Raw genomic sequence first — 16,383 nt, forward strand, 5'->3', positions numbered from 1 at the left:
CTAAATTTACTTGGCTTCTTAAAAAAAAAAGGAACAATGTAAGTATAATTGTGCAAGGAAGAGTTTCTTTTCTCATGACTAAAATTTTCTAAATTTCCTACATTGGTTTTTATGAGTCAAAACTACCATTGCTTTCATAAATTATGAAAATTTATAAAATTATAATTAATATTATAAAAATGTTTAAATGAAGTTGTAATAATAGATGAATTTTAAACGTGTTATGCTAGTGAAATTTTTTAATGTTATGTGTGAACTCTATCCTATAGTTTTCGTACCATGGTTAACTTTAAGATTTGAATTGATATTAAAATTTTTAATTAATAAATAGCATTTGAATATGTGGGCAATGTAATTTTCATTTAACTATATTCCTTTTCTATATTATTAAAGTAGGCATCAGTTAATATGTCAAAAAATGCAAAAAAAAATGTTAGCTTCTCTTATAATCAGAAGAAAGGTTTTGTTTTATCCTTTTTCATTTTTTAAATAAAGGACAGTTTGTTTTCCTCAAAGCCTTCTCAATAGTTTTATTATAGGCAGTAGCTGTCAAAGAAATTCAGGTCTTTGAAGACTATAAAGTAAAATAAATAATTCACAATGTGACTTAAATATACACATTCACTATTTTAGGTAAAATAACATAAAAAGATATAGCTATATTATAGGTAACTTGAGGAACAAAGTGCTCTATGAAAAGCTAAGCACGAGAAAGAGCAATTTGTAAATTATATCTATAAATGTAAATATAGCTTAATTATCCTATTATGTCTAGACTCAATCACTGTCTATTATTTTTAAACTAGAGGCCTGGCGCACAAAATTCGTGCACGGGTACGGTCCTTAGGCCTGGCCTGAGATCAGAGCCATCTTCCCTGGCTGCCTGCAGCTGGCGCCACCCCCCTAACCCTAGTTCCCCGTTTGCCACCGGACAATTGGAGCCTGCCAGCCAGGGAAAGGGACCGAGAAGTAGTCAGTATGCCTCATAGTGACTGGCTGAGCAGTCATTCTGGTCATTCTGCTGTTAGGGTCAATTTGCATATTACCCTTTTATTATATAGAATTAACTGCTTTTCACTCAAAACCCCGGAGTGTTTGTGTGTACACATGCATTGTGTGTTTAAGTAAAACTGAAAAGGAAAATCTGGATTTTTAGCCCATTTTATAACCATTATAGTTATCCTCACAAATCAAATTATATAAAACTAATATAAATTTAAGAAAATCTTTAAAAACATAAAACTTACTGAACTATCAAAGGTTTATCAGCAAAAATGAAGGGTTTTGCTAATGTAGCAGATATTGCATGATGCTTTGCTCTGGATTTCAACACCAGTCCTCTGTCACCAGGCACTCGGTTTTCTTTCAGTTCTTCTATTTCCCATCTTCCTAAAATATAAAGCAGAGCAAATTAAACTACAACCAAAACACTGACTTAAAAATTATTCATCAGCAGTGGTGACTGTTAGGACTTTTCCATGAAAGCTGATTTGGGAAAAATAAAGCAAATTTTAATATCAGAAAATAATATCTGCAACTGTATGTATGCCTATTCCTTTTTCTCTTACCAGAGAATGGTTTCATTTTCTTTGCTGAAATTGTGGAAACTAATAACAAACACTACAGTATCTGATCAAAGCCCTTTTAAAGCTGGCTTCGTTTTTGGATTTCTCTGAAAAATTTTTTATCAATAAAATTACAAAATATGCTTTGTCTCAACATTGTATTTTTAAACTGAGATATTTTAAAGTTACAAACGAGACAGAGAACATCTTTAATACAAAATGTGTTCACCTCATTTTGAAACACATGGTATTCAACAGTACTTTTCTTACTTTGCAGAAGTTATTGTGAGGATTTAAATTTTATTTTGAAAATTGTATGTCCAATGAACACAAACTGTAGTCACCCTTCCCAGGCTAAGCCAACCAGCTCTCAGGCCTTCTGGGCAAAAGAGTAGCAAGCACTGGATAGGCACTGGATAAGCACAAGCTGTGCCGTTGCAAAGCCGAGGTAGGCCCTCTCTGGCCAGAATTTCCCAGGTTTAAGGTCAGGAAGCTCCTGAAATTAGATTATGGGCTGCATACAATACCTGTAGCCCAAATCTTGTGTATTGGAATGTTCTCCTATCCTCTTTTTAGAAAGGAAAATAACCAACTTATATTAATTTGTTCTAGTTTTGAAAATTGTAGGCTTGCCTATTCCAAAAAAAAACCCCTCAATTTAACAAAAATTGGCTATTTTCCAGCATTGTGCCAACTTGAAACGTTAACAAGCATTTTTGAATCACTAATGCTTTCTATATTACTTTTTTTCTTTCTGAAAAAACCCACAGAGCAACTACCTAAACCAGGTTTATGAATCAGAGAAAGGTGTTTTTGGTCTATCATTTTGTAGACTTTATTGAGCTTTTAAAAATGCATTTTTTAAAGTTTTTGGGTTTCTCTTCCTTTTCTCCCTCTAATTTGGTTATACCATACTTTTCAAAAGAAGATTAATATACTTGATGTTACTTCTCTCACACTGATAAACTATATTATCACTTCAAACCTGTTTTGACCAAAACAAAAAGGTCTTCTTTTTAGAAGTAACACCTTTATCTTTAGGATTTTAAGGATATCTATCTATATGTATACAAGCCTAAGCGACTCTTACGACTGGACAGTAGCTATGATGTGCACTGACCACCAGGGGGCAGACGCTCAATGCAGGAGCTGCTCCTTGATGGTCAGTGCGCTCCCACAGCCAACTTCCTGCAGCCAGCCAGCTGGCCAACATTTCGTGGTCCCTCCCCCCCGCCGGTGGGCCCCCATCGGCCCCGATCACTGGCCAGGTCGAGGGACCCCACCCATGCATGAATTTGTGCACCGAGCCTCTAGTCCAGCCGTGGGCAAACTACGGCCCGTGGGCCGGATCCGGCCCGTTTGCAATGAATAAAACTAAAAAAAAAAAAGACCGTACCCTTTTATGTAATGATGTTTACTTTGAATTTATATTAGTTCACACAAACACTCCATCCATGCTTTTGTTCCGGCCCTCTGGTCCAGTTTAAGAACCCATTGTGGCCCTCGAGTCAAAAAGTTTGCCCACCCCTGCTCTAGTCCTATCTAATAATAGATAAACATGGTAATTAACTGTACCTCCGACACGCTTCCTATAGGCTAATCAGGGCAATATGCAAATTAACTGCCAACCAAGATGGCGGCTGGCAGCCAAGCAGCTGAAGCGAACAGGAGGCTTGCTTGCTCCAGTGATGGAGGAAGCCAAGGTTCCCCGCCTGCCGCTGCTGGCCTCTGAGCTGCATTCTAAGAAACAATGTTGCAATTATAGAAGCTAAACAAACCCCAGAAACCTGCTTTCAGCCAGCCGGGCCTCAGAGCTGGAATTGCAACAGTGTTTCAATTATAGAAGCTAAACAAACCCAGATACCTGCTTTCAGCAGCCGAGGCCTCAAGCTGGAGCCAGGCCTGAGAGCTAAAGCCGGCTCTCAGCTCCAGTGACAGCCATAGAAGGTAAATAAATCCCAGAATAAATTTTAAAAAAAGAAAGAAAAAAGGAGAGGTTGGGAGCTTCAGTCACCCACCAGCCTGAAAACGGCCCTCAGCCCCTCACCCAGACTGGCCAGGCACCCCAGTGGGGACCCCCACCCTGAAGGGGTGTGACCAGCTGCAAACAACCATCAGCCCCTCCCCCAGGCTGGCCAGGCACCCAAGCGGGACCCCCACCCTGATCTGGGACACCCTTCAGGGCAAATCAGCTGGTCCCCACCTGTGCACCACGCCTCTATCCTATATAGTAAAAGGGTAATATGCAAACTGACCCTAACAGCAGAAGGACTGGGAATGACTGGATACTATGACACACACTGACCACCAGGAGGCAGGCGCTCAATGCAGGAGCTGCCCTCTGGTGGTCAGGGCGCTCTCACATGGGGAGTTCTGCTCAGCCACAAGCCAGGCTGATGGCTGCCAGTACAGCAGTGGTGGTGGGAGCCTCTCCTGCCTCCTCAGCAGCGCTAAGGATGTCCGACTGCAGTTTAGGCCTGCTCCCCGCTGGCAAGTGGACATCCCCCGAGTGCTGCTGGGCTGCCAGAGGGATGTCTGATTGCCATCTTAGGCCCAATCCCCCGGGTAGTGGGCCTAAGCCAGCAGGTGGTCATCCCCTGAGGGGTCACAGACTGCAAGAGGGCACAGGCCAGGCTGAGGGATCCCCTCTCGCCTCTGAGTGCACAAATTTTTGTGCACCGGGCCTCTAGTATATATATATATGAAAGCCCAAGTGACCGTCTGACCAGTAGCTATGACGCACACTGACCACTAGGGTGCAAATGCTCAATGCAGGAGCTGCCGAGCTGCAGAGGCTTGGCAGCTGCGGTTCTTGGGTGTCGCATCCAGAACCAGAGAGGAGGGAGCCGGATTCTGGGGTGCATCACCCGAGAACCGCCTTCTCTATCTTGCAATCCGGGATCCCTCTGTGGATGTCGGAGAGCCAGTTTTGGCCTGATCCCCACAGGCCAGGCCAAGTTTTTAATGAAAGATTTTTAAAACTGTGTTACTTTTTCTTTGCAATTATGCACAGACACTTATCAGCTTTGAAAAAGGTACCACCTAGCATTAGTTCTACATGGTACCATTTAGTACCATGTAGACCAGTGATGGTGAACCTTTTGAGCTCGGCATGTCAGCATTTTGAAAAACCCTAACTTAACTCTGGTGCCGTGTCACATATAGAAATTTTTTGATATTTGCAACCATAGTAAAACAAAGATTTTTATTTTTGATATTTATTTTATATCTTTAAATGCCATTTAACAAAGAAAAGTCAACCAAAAAAATGAGTTCGCGTGTCACCTCTGACACGCATGTCATAGGTTCGCCATCACTGATGTAGACAATACCAGGCAATATAAAATCTGAGGTAATTAAAACTTCATAAAAGAATTTATATGGTTTCATAAGATATCCTGAAAGTTGGTCACTTAAAAGAATTGGTATTTATTAAACATCTATTATTTTTATTAACAACTCAATCTGAAAAATTTAAATAAGTCTATTCCCAATGTAAACCCTGTTTCCCAGCACTTAATGTTTCATGCCCATTTGCTTACTCCTAAAAATGTGAAAATGAAACTTATTCAAGTGGCACTTAAGAGATGCTATCATTGCTCAGCCTGTGTGGCTCAGTGGTTGAGCATCGACCTATGAACCAGGAGGTCACAGTCCAGGTCAGGGCACATGCCCGGTTTGCGGACTCGATCCCCAGTGTGGGATGTGCAAGAGGCAGCCAACTGGTAATTCCCTCTCATCACTGATGTTTCTATCTCTCTCTCCCTCTCCCTTTATCTCTGAAATCAATAAAATAAAAATATATTTTTTTAAAAAAGAGAGATGCTATCATTAACTACTATGAACACTAAATAGTCCTGCAAGGAAATCTGATATTGGTGGCTTAAATATGGATTACCCAGGGACTCCAAGAAATACTGGAAAAGAGACAAAAGACTGAATGTTCTATTGTGAAGACTGAGGTCCTATATACATATTTCATAGAAATATAATCTCTAAAGTTAGTGAATTTTGGGTCATACTAGTAATATTTAAATAAAAATTTTACCATTATATATGGAAGTCTCCATGTCTGTATCATCTTTCTTTGCTTTTGATAAAACCCACCTATAAGTAAAGGTAAAAGCAAATGTATAGCATTAAAAATAAAACTGCAATTTATAGATACAATGCATATTAGAAACACAATAAAAGAATATCCAACAGTTACTTCTCTTCAAAAATAAATATTTAGAGGCTAAATCGGACACCTATACATCATCCTGCAAGGTTAGAGTTAAATCAGATTTGCTATTTGCAATCTGCTGTATGATCATGGGTAAGATACATTAAGCCTCACTTTTCTCACCTATAAAATGAGATAAAGGTAGTATTTACCTACCTATTTAGGACAGTGGCATATAATAATCAATAAGTAATGAATCTTATTGTTTTACCATTATTTAGAATAGAAAATTAAATTTGTCATGTAAAATTATATTATTAATATCTGTCCTAAAGGGGGAAGAATGTTATAAATTCTTACTTTATATTCATAATTCATTTGTTTTTATTTTCTTTATATAAATAACTATTCAAGTTAAACATTTCTATCCATAACAAAAATGTGTTAAGATACTGGTTTACACTGTCAAATAAAGCACTTTAAAATTTTTTTATAGTTCCATAGTAGGGGCAATTTTCATAAGCCAATAACCAATAATTTCAAAAAAACTAATCAAATCAAGGGAATCATTCTTTTGAATGAATACTCACCCAGCCAACCTTCCACTATCAAAAGTTTCTGTAAAATATACTCCTCCTGTAGGTTGAGGTGTCTTATATTTAATCTAGAAAATAATTTTTAAAAATCTAAAGTTATTCATCTTCACAAATATTTTAGTTAAATAATCTCACTAGTTAAGAACTTATTATATAATGGACATATAGGTAATACAGATATAAGGTAACATGGTCTCTGACCTCAAAACTTTGTTGTTGTTGTTTTAAACATATTTTATTAATTTTTTTTTTAACAGAGAGGAAGGGAGAGGGATAGAGTTTTAGAAACATCGATGAAAGAGAAACATTGATCAGCTGCCGCCTGCACACCTCCTACTGGGGATGTGCCCGCAACCCAGGTACATGCCCTTGACCGGAATCGAACCTGGGACCTTTCAGTCCGCAGGCCGACGCTCTATCCACTGAGCCAAACGGGTTACGGCTGACCTCAAAACTTTGTATCCTGGTGGTGAAAAGATACAAGAAAATATAAGAGATACGATGACGGGGGAAAAAACATACTTTATGTGCAAACAGAGGATACACCGATTCCTCTAACACAGAAGGAACAAGAAGCAATAGAGAAGGCCTCATGACACAGTTGACATGGCCTTAAAAGAATTCTAACAGGTTATCATATTGGGGGATATAAATCATTAGAAGCAAAATAAATAGCACAATAAAAATACAAGATAAAGAACTTACTAAGCATGTAGGCTTGTTTAACAATTGACTCTTAAATTTCACTCCTATGTGACTAGAGAATGATGACACTGTTGAAAAATTAGGAACCTATTAAACAAAAATATTCAATAGAGAAAGCACTGCAAAGCAAATTATCTGCAGAGCTGCTCTGATGATGATCATGATGGATGAGGTGGTGGTGAGGGAGATATGGTGGCCTTTTAATCCTCACCACACTCCTACGAGAAAAGTACTGTTTTTGTGCCCATTTCACGTATGATGAAGCTATAGGAGAGAGACAAAGTAACTTGCCCACTGTCTTGCATTTAGTTATGAGTCCAGGCTGTCCTACTCCAAAGCTTGTACACTTCACCGCTACACTACATAGAACATGCCAACAAAAGAACTTACAAGATTAAAGATAGTTTACTGACAAATTATCAAGAGATAATTTGAATGGATGATGAATAATTAAATTTTGCCAAACATAATAGATCTGGGTCCTTTCTGAGTTAGCCTTCATGATTTTATTTGTATGATTAATTGTGAGATGCCTTCTCTTAGCCTTTAGAGAAAAGGATGTAGAAGTACTTTTTCTATTTTCACAGTCCCTATCCTGTCCTAATAGTATAACATTTCTTGTCTGTTAAAGGGTGAAAAATCAGTAATTAACAGTTAACTGCCATGATATTTTGAATTTAATTTTAAAAAGTCCGCCACTTGCATCTATAGACGCTTATGGTGTACAAATGGTTAAACAAGATTCCACATAATTATCAACAGGATCCAGATTCTGCTATCAAAATAGTCAACCGACTATGAAGTTACCTGCTCTCTCTGTTTTTGGCACAACGGAACATTGGGCAATGGTGTCACAGAGGCCTCCTTCTTCTGTTAGACCGCCCTTTACATCACCAGCAGTGTATTTTGCCCTTTATTTATACTTTATCGCAACTTGATTACTCATGCCGTACAATTAGAAGGGCCAAAAATCAAAACTGTTCTTTCCCACTTTTTATCACCTTTTCAAATTATCATCAACCGTAGTTAAGAGGGGTGGGTATCTGCCAATTGGTTTGGAGTGTTCATCTCCAAAGACCCTGTAGTAGCTGTATCTAACTCAGTCATTAGCACTTTGGTTACTTACTCTCTGTGGTTCATAAAACTAAGTTTTAAAAGAATGTGCTTGTGGGGCTTAAAATTTAACTGGAGAGTGAATATTCACATTAAACAGCTGAACAACACTTGCATTTGCAAATAGAAACCTCTACAATGAGTCTATAACAACTGCATATTACTCTCACCCTCTAAGCACAGCTGGCACAATACAATTGATGCTCTCACCATCAAAAATATTTCTGAAAAATGTCTGACTGTCCTAATATTATATACTAGAGGCCCAATGCACGAAATTCACGCAAGGGGCTTGGCCCTCACAGCCCTGGCTTCATACACAAGGTCATCCAGAAGGACGTCCGGAAGGTCAGTTGGCTGTCCAGTCTAATTAGCATATTATGCTTTTATTATTACAGATGAATAGTCCTCAATGTGAAAACTCTTACGGATTGTCAAGACATAAAAAAAAAACTCTGCCAAGTTTTTCAGACTCCTGTTAGTCACCACCTCACAGCACATTTTATCGATGCTAAGACAGAAACACAGTTGAGCTTGCTAACTGCTGACTTCGTCATCACTTCCCTTTCTAATTCATCCTCCTATTTAGTACTTTTTCTCCTTCAAGACACGCACCAAAAAAGCTACTTTACTTTACTTCTAGGAGAACTGCAAATAATACTACCTTTTCTTTTACCTACAGAGAGCTGGCAGTGTCAGAAATAAGACTGAAAACCTTCCTCTTAGCGAGAAGCACTTAGTCCTCGTTAGCTAGTGATGAACTCCTATTTTCCTAGTAAAAACCTTCCCCGTACTTATTTGGTAATAAAACCATGTCAAGTGCCATGCACAAATTTCTGTAGTTAAGGGCACTCTAAACACAAAGCAAAAAATAGTTGGAGGAAAGCATGTTCTTCTACTTATTTAGAAAATGAAGATTATTTTGACTGAAATAAATCTTTTTTTTTTTTTTTCATAGAAACGTAGGTTTATTTCCATAGAGGCATGCTGAATACAAAGGGCTGAAATAAATGAGTAATCATTAACATAAAATAATAGACAATTTTAATAAAAATGAATATTTTTTTCTTGAACATTAACTTACCAGACACTGAATAACTGCACAAGTTAAATAAGCGTGACGCAAATAAACCTATTTTTCTTGTTCTCCGAAAGCGAAATATTTCTTTTCTTTTTTTTTTTTTTAATATTTAAATAATTTTTATTTCTTAAAGTATTACAAAGAGTATTACATATGTCTCCTTTTTTCCCCCCCTTGACATTCCCCCGGCCCCTCCCCCCCGCCCTCCCCGCCCCGTGTCTTGTGTCCATTGGTTAATCTTATATGCATGCATATAAGTCCTTCAGTTGGTCTCTTAATCCCCCCCCCAACCCTCCCCAGGCTTCCCACTGTAGTTTAACATTCTGTTCAATGTTGCTCTGCTTCTGTATCTACCCCTGTTCATCAGTCCATACTGGTCCCCTTTATTTGTCCCAACCTCACTGGAGTAGTCTCAACCTCACCAGGGCCGTCTGAGCCTCACCAGGGCCGTTTCGACTGAAATAAATCTTAAGAGATTAGTCACTCCTATGTATCATGTAAAGAAATAATTTACAACTGATTTCTCAATAACCTTACCTCTGAGGAGAGTTCATTTTCATTAACATCAGTCTCTTCTGGATTTTCATCAAAGTCTGTCATCTCAACATCATCATCCATGAATTCTGCATTAACTGAGATGCATAAAATACCCAAACATAGCCAAAAGCCTTGGAAATGCATACTGATTATCTGTGAAATTAAAAGTTATTAGTGAAAATAAAACAAAGTTCTGAAAAAATAGGTGTAAGTATACTTACAAAGAAATCATTTCTTCTTAATACCTCCTTTATTTCAGGATGGCTTTTAAAACAAATAATTAAGAAAATTACTTAAATTATGTTTTGACCATGTGGAAAATACCAACTTTCAATCTCACAGGACACAGATTCTAGAGCTACAGGCCTGCCTCTAAAAACAAACAGCCAGTGGCACAAATCTCAAGATACAGATAACAGTGATCACCAAACTCAAATAATAAGTGCACTCCCCTTTTCTTTCCTACATGTTTGTTTAAGTTGCTTTATCTACACTAACAAAAGAGAAACATGGTAATTGGCGTACGACCGCTACCCTTCCCATTGGCTAATCAGCGTATCCTTATGCAAATTAACTGTCAGCCAAGATGGCGGCCAGCAGCCACGCACTGAAGCGAACAGGGAGGCTTGCTTCCTCCAGGAACTGCAGACTCCAACGTTCCCCGCCTCACTTGCCGGCCTCTCAACTGCAACTCTAAGCAACTATTACTATGTTGCAAATAAGAAGCTAAACAAAACCGGCTTTCAGTCAGCCCCGGACCGCAACATTGTATCCATGTTTTCAGCAGCGAGGCCTCAGAGCTAAAGCTGGCCCAGAATAAAAAAAAAAAAGAGAAAACAAGGAGCGGTTGGAAGCTTTTAGTCAACTGCCAGCGGGAAAACAGCCCTCAGCCCCTCAGCCAGCCTGGCCAGGCACCCCAGTGGGGACCACCACCCTGATCCAGGACACCCTTCAGGGCAAACCAGCCGGCCCCTACCCATGCACCAGGCCTCTATTCTATATAGTAAAAGGGTAATATGCCTCCCGGCACCAGGATCAGCGGAGCAGTGAGGCTCCCGGCACTGGGATCAGCATGACAGGGGGCAGCACCCAAACCCCCTGATCAGCCCTGCTCTGTGCCTGATAGGGGGGGAGCTCCCCAATCCCCCGATTGCCCTGCGGCTCTGTGTGTGACAGGGTGCAGCGCACCAACCCCCTGATCGGCCCCGCTCTGTGTGTGACAGGGTGAGGCGCCCCAATCCCCTGCCCCCACGGGCCCTGCTCTGTGTGTGACAGGGTGAGGCGCCCCAACCCCCCGCCCCCACTGGCCCTGCTGTGTGTGTGACAGGGTAGAACCATAACCTCTCCATCGGCCCTGCCCTGAGTGTGACAGTGGCGGTGCCCCAACCCCCTGATCGGCCCTGCTCTGTGGGTAATAGAGGGTGGCGCCCCAACCCTCCTCCTCGGGCCTTGCTCTGTGTGTGACAGGGTAGAGCCATAACCTCCCCTTTGGCTCTACCCTGAGTGTGACAGGGTGCAGCGCCCCAACCCCTGATCCACCCTGCTCTGTGTGTGACAGGGGGCGGTGCCCCAGCTCCCCTATTGGCCCTACTCTGTGAGTGATAGGGGGCAGCACCCCTACCCCCCTGATGGACCTTGCTCTGTGAGTGACAGGGGGCAGCGCCCCAACCCCCTGATTGGCCCTGCTCTGTGAGTGACAGGGGGTGGCGCCGCAACCTCCCCATTGACCCTGCCTTGAGTATAACAGGGGGCGGTGTCCCAACCCCCCAATAAGTCTACCCTGAGCATGACTGAGGGTGGCATTGCAACCTCCCGATCCGCCCTGCTCTGTGCATGACGGGGCAGCGCCCCAACTCCATAATCAGCCCTGCTCTGAGCCTGACCAGGGGCTGCACTTAGGGATTGGGCCTGCCCTCTGCCACCTGTTATCTCCCGAGGGGTCCCAGACTGTGAGAGGGCACAGGCTGGGCTGGGGGACCCCCCCCCCCCGCCCCGCCGCGTGCACAAATTTTTGTGCACTGGGCCTCTAGTTTATTATAACATTGTATAAGCATATAAAAACATACAATTGGAAATCTTAATTATAAAGCCAAAATACATTGATAAACACCAAAAATTAAAGAAAATGACCTTTATCAGAATTTAATGTGATAGTCTTTGGCTGAGATCAAATCACAGCTTAACCCCTAGAGTGCCAGGGAGCACGATCGCGCTCCTCCTGTCTTTCGCCAAAAGTGCCAGGAGCGCTATCAAAGCTTTGAAATGGCGTCCAGTTCTAAGTCTGCTTTTGTTAGTGATGATGATATTGCTAAATATGTCAATGTAGTAAAGGTTTCCTTAAGTTTTTGAATATGTAACTTCATTTACTTGCGATTCATAATTTTTCTCCTAAACTGCTGTAAAATCAGCAAAAATGCCTTGGCAATTTTAGCATAGTTCCTAGGATATTGGTTGGCACTCAAAGGGTTAAAAAACAAACAAATATGGGACTCTTATTGCAAAAACATTCTGCTGAGTAAAAGAAGCCAGTAATAAAAGACCACAGATTACATGATCCCATTTAAAAGACAGGCAAATCCAGAGAAATGAAAAATAGATTAGTGATTACCTAGGGAAAAGAGTGGAAAGAAAGGGTTAGTGGATAGAAAGATTTGGAGGAGAAGGAAGGGTGCTGAAAATGTTCTAAAACTGGAATATGTTACTGACTGCATAACTGTAAGTATTTTAAAATCCACTGACTTTCACACATGAAACTGAAGGTGCAAATAATGTATCAATAAAGCTGTTTATTGAATAGATACAGAGGCAGAGCTGCCTCAAACTGATTGTCAAACTGCAGTGGGAAGGCCAGAGAGGGTTGGGGGGCAGAAGGGAGGGGAGTAAGAGATCAACCGAAGGACTTGTATGCATGCATATAAGCATAACTAATGGACATAAGACACTGGGGGATAAGGGAGGGCAGGGGATTGTCAAGGGCGGGGGGTGGGGGAAGGACACATATGTAATACCCTCTGTAATACTTATTATAATATATTTTTAAAAAAGAATTAAAAAAAATAAAGCTGTTTATTGAAGGTGCAAATAATGTATCAATAAGCTGTTTCTAAAAAAGAATCATTCGGCTATACAAAGCTTTTTTTCCATAGTTAACTCAACTGATTAGGACCCTTTCTATTGAGATCAAAATGTTACATGGATGTATGGGCGAGTTTGCCTTGGTTTCTTCTAAAGGTCATTGGCTCAACTCTAACGTTGAAAACATGTTTTGTTTTGTTTTTAAATCAACACGGGTCTACCATAATATGAACATTCCCTATTAAAAGGTATGTTAATGACACCATCTTTATGTTCAAAGGCAATACAAAACGATGCATGCTGTCATTTGTTAGAAGAGTTTGAGCTCTCTGAAACATAAGAAGGAAGTGTGACTGGGATAGGAAGTAACTGAAGGAGGGCAGTTTGACTCAATAACATGAAATTTTATTTCTTAAAATTTTCACTTACTGGCACAGAAATGAGTATATTTGCCAATTGCTTATTAACTGTTAATAACCCTAAAAGCTTCATTGTTCTAAAAATTTAAAAACCTCTCATGATTTATACAATGTAAAGGTGCTTTGCTTGACTATCAATAACATTTGAGTAAAACAGAAATGCATAAATTAATAATAGCAGTAATAATGAACATTAAAATCACTTTAGACCCATATCTTCTTCAAAATGAACACATACGTACTTTAGGTTCTTAATAATTAATTTGTTGGGGATAAAAATGTCCTAAGTGCTTTGTGTGAGCTCTGGTGTACTGGCCCGCCGTGGAAGAATTAATGGGAAACCCAGGAAATAAACAGGGTGGGCATTATCACCTCTAATCTACAAACTGGAATCAGAAAGATTTAAAAAACTGGTCAAAGTCACATGATTAGAAACCATCCAAAAACATTACATCAACATGCCATGCTACCTCTTATTTTAATTTTACCCACTGCCTTATGTTTACTGATAAAGCAATGGAAAGAAATCACAAAAATGTTAACAGCATGCATTTTCAAACCTCCTAGAAATTTCCAAAATTTAGATTACTAGTAGTATTAAGCTATGAAGATATTTACCCCAAAATAGCCATATCTACCTTACTATACAAGTGAAATACTTAAAAATAAACTGCAAGTGGTCGCAAACTGTTCTGTAGACAATGCAGTTCTATAACAGTCTCCATTAAGAAAAATATTCCAAGTTACCTGTTGCTATTTATTCTTTTTTCTTAAAAAAAAAAAGTAGAAATATAGACCTAATGGTTTCTGCTTAATTCTTCAGTGTTCTAACATTATTCAGTGATACACCAGCTGACAATTACATCATGAAGTTCAGTGTATCACTTTAAAGTCTATTACACTATGGTGTGAACATGCCATCAAGCTCCAAACAAAACTGTGAGGTTTGTCACACATTGTTTTTTAAAAAAATAAGTAAGATATTGCCGGGCCTGGATCTTTGAAGTAACTAATCTGCGCAGTTTAAACTTTTTTAATTGTGGTAGAATGTACATAACCTACAAGTTATAATTTAAACCAATTTTAACTGTTCAGTTCAGTAGTGTTAAGTATATTCACACAGTTATACAACTAAGTTGCAGAACTTTTTCCTTTTTGCAAAACTAAAACCATACTCATCCAGGAACTCCCACATTCCCCCCTCTCCTGAGTCCCTGGCAACTACAATTTCTTTATTAGTTCTAACAGGTGTTTTGGGTTGTGTGTGTGTGTGTGTGTGTGGAATCTTTAGGTTTTTCTACATATAAGGTCATATTACCTGTTAATAAAGATAATTTTACTTCTTCCTTTTCAATTTAGAGGTCTTATTATTTCTTGCCTACTTGTTCTAGCTAGGACTTCCAGTACAGGTATCCCATTTTCAAAAAGTGTGTGTGGCAGGGGGGTACCCTTTGCTTTACACCAGTTTGACTTGTGAAAGGTTTCATAGGAAAAAATCTACTTTCAGATAGTGGGGAAAACGTATACTATGTTGAATAGAAGTGACAAAAGCAGGCATCCTTTATTTTGTTCCATATCTTAGAGCAGCGGTTCTCAACCTGTGGGTCGCGACCCCTTTGGGGGTTGAACGACCCTTTCACAGGGGTTGCCTAAGACCATGGGAAAACACATATATAATTACATATTGTTTTTGTGATTAATCACTATGCTTTAATTATGTTCAATTTGTAACAATGAAAATACATCCTGCATATCAGATATTTACATTACGATTCGTAACAGTAGCAAAATTACAGTTATGAAGTAGCAACGAAAATAATTTTATGGTTGGGGGTCACCACAACATGAGGAACTGTATTAAAGGGTCGCGGCATTAGGAAGGTTGAGAACCATTGTCTTAGAGGAAAAGTTCTCAGTCTTCACCATTGAGTATGATGTTAACTTTTCATACATGGCCTTTATTATTGTGAGAGAGTTTTTGTTGTTGTTCATAGTTTGTTAAGAATCTATATATATAAAACCCTAATATGCAAATAGACCAAACGGCAGAACAACCAAACAACCAGTCGCTATGACATGCTCTGACCACCAGGGGGCACACGTGGAACATGGCAGGCATCAGCCGTGGCTGGATGGTGGAGCAGGATGGAGGGCACCAGACCAAGGTGGGGCGCCGATCTCTGTTATTAGGGTGAGACTCTGGTGGTTACTGAAAATTCTTTGCTCCCTTGCACCACAGTCCTCCAGGCACTTGCTTCACACCGTCAGCGGGTGCAAGCGGGGCCAGCACCGTCAGTGCGTGGGAGTGGCGACGGTGGGAGCGGCACTGCTGGCAGACAGGGGACCAGGGGCCATGGTGGGAGGGGCCAGGCGGGGGTGCGGAGAATGGGTTGAGACCCACCCATGTGTCCACCACAGCCTTGCAGTCCACAGTTCCTTTCAAGGTGCACAAATTCGTGCACTAGGCCCCTAGTTTTTTATAAAAGGGTGCTGAATCTTGTCAAATCCTTTTTCTGCATGAATTGATAATCATGTGGGGTTTTTGTCTCCATTCTAGTAATGTGGTGTCTTATGTTGATCGATTTTCATATGTTGAACCATCCTTGCATTCTAAGAATAAATCCCAGGAATAGACTTGGTCATTTTAATTGGTAACAATTTTTGCATCCCTATTCATTAGGGATATTTTTCTGTAGTTTTCTTGTAGTTTCTTCTCTAAAAGCTATCAAGCTATTGCGGCACTCATAGAGTAAGTTTGGAAGTGTTCCTTCTTTAATTATTTGGAAGAGTTTGAAGAGGACTGGAATTAAGTTTTTTCCAATGTTTGGTACAATTCACCAGTGAATTGGGAGGTTTCTGATTACTGATTCAATAACCTTCCAGTCTTTTCAGATTTTCTATTTCACCATGATTTAATCTTAATAGGTTATGTGTGTCTAGGAATTTGTCCATTTAATCTAGGTTGTCCTGTTTGTTGTCATATAACTGTTCATAATATTCTCTTTATATCTGTAGAAATGTACTCTCTTTAATTTCTGATTTTAATTATTTGAGTCTTCCTTTTTTGCTTATTCAATCTAGCTAAAGGTTAGTTAATTTTGTTGATCTTTTCAAAGAACCAACCCTT

The 16,383-nt window shown here is 39.9% G+C and overlaps 1 protein-coding gene across 3 annotated transcripts in view; it reads right to left on the minus strand.

Moving 5' to 3' along the window:
- The window catches only part of CLGN (calmegin), a 44,521-nt gene that overhangs the window by 21,698 nt on the left and 6,440 nt on the right, over positions 1 to 16,383 (minus strand). For 2 of the 3 annotated variants that reach the window (XM_070415210.1, XM_070415209.1), the window contains exons 2-5: positions 9,763 to 9,915; positions 6,321 to 6,394; positions 5,614 to 5,672; positions 1,248 to 1,389 (exon numbers count right to left, since the gene is read on the minus strand). In XM_070415210.1, coding sequence (XP_070271311.1) covers positions 1,248 to 1,389; positions 5,614 to 5,672; positions 6,321 to 6,394; positions 9,763 to 9,906 — 419 coding nt within the window. In that variant the 5' untranslated portion in view covers positions 9,907 to 9,915. The remainder of the gene's footprint in view (positions 1 to 1,247; positions 1,390 to 5,613; positions 5,673 to 6,320; positions 6,395 to 9,762; positions 9,916 to 16,383) is intronic. The other variant, XM_070415212.1, reaches the window with a different exon arrangement.

Source organism: Myotis yumanensis, unplaced genomic scaffold (genome assembly GCF_028538775.1).
Source record: "Myotis yumanensis isolate MYYU_CA2020_CCGP unplaced genomic scaffold, mMyoYum1.0.hap1 SCAF_5, whole genome shotgun sequence".
Classification (NCBI taxonomy): domain Eukaryota; kingdom Metazoa; phylum Chordata; class Mammalia; order Chiroptera; family Vespertilionidae; genus Myotis; species Myotis yumanensis.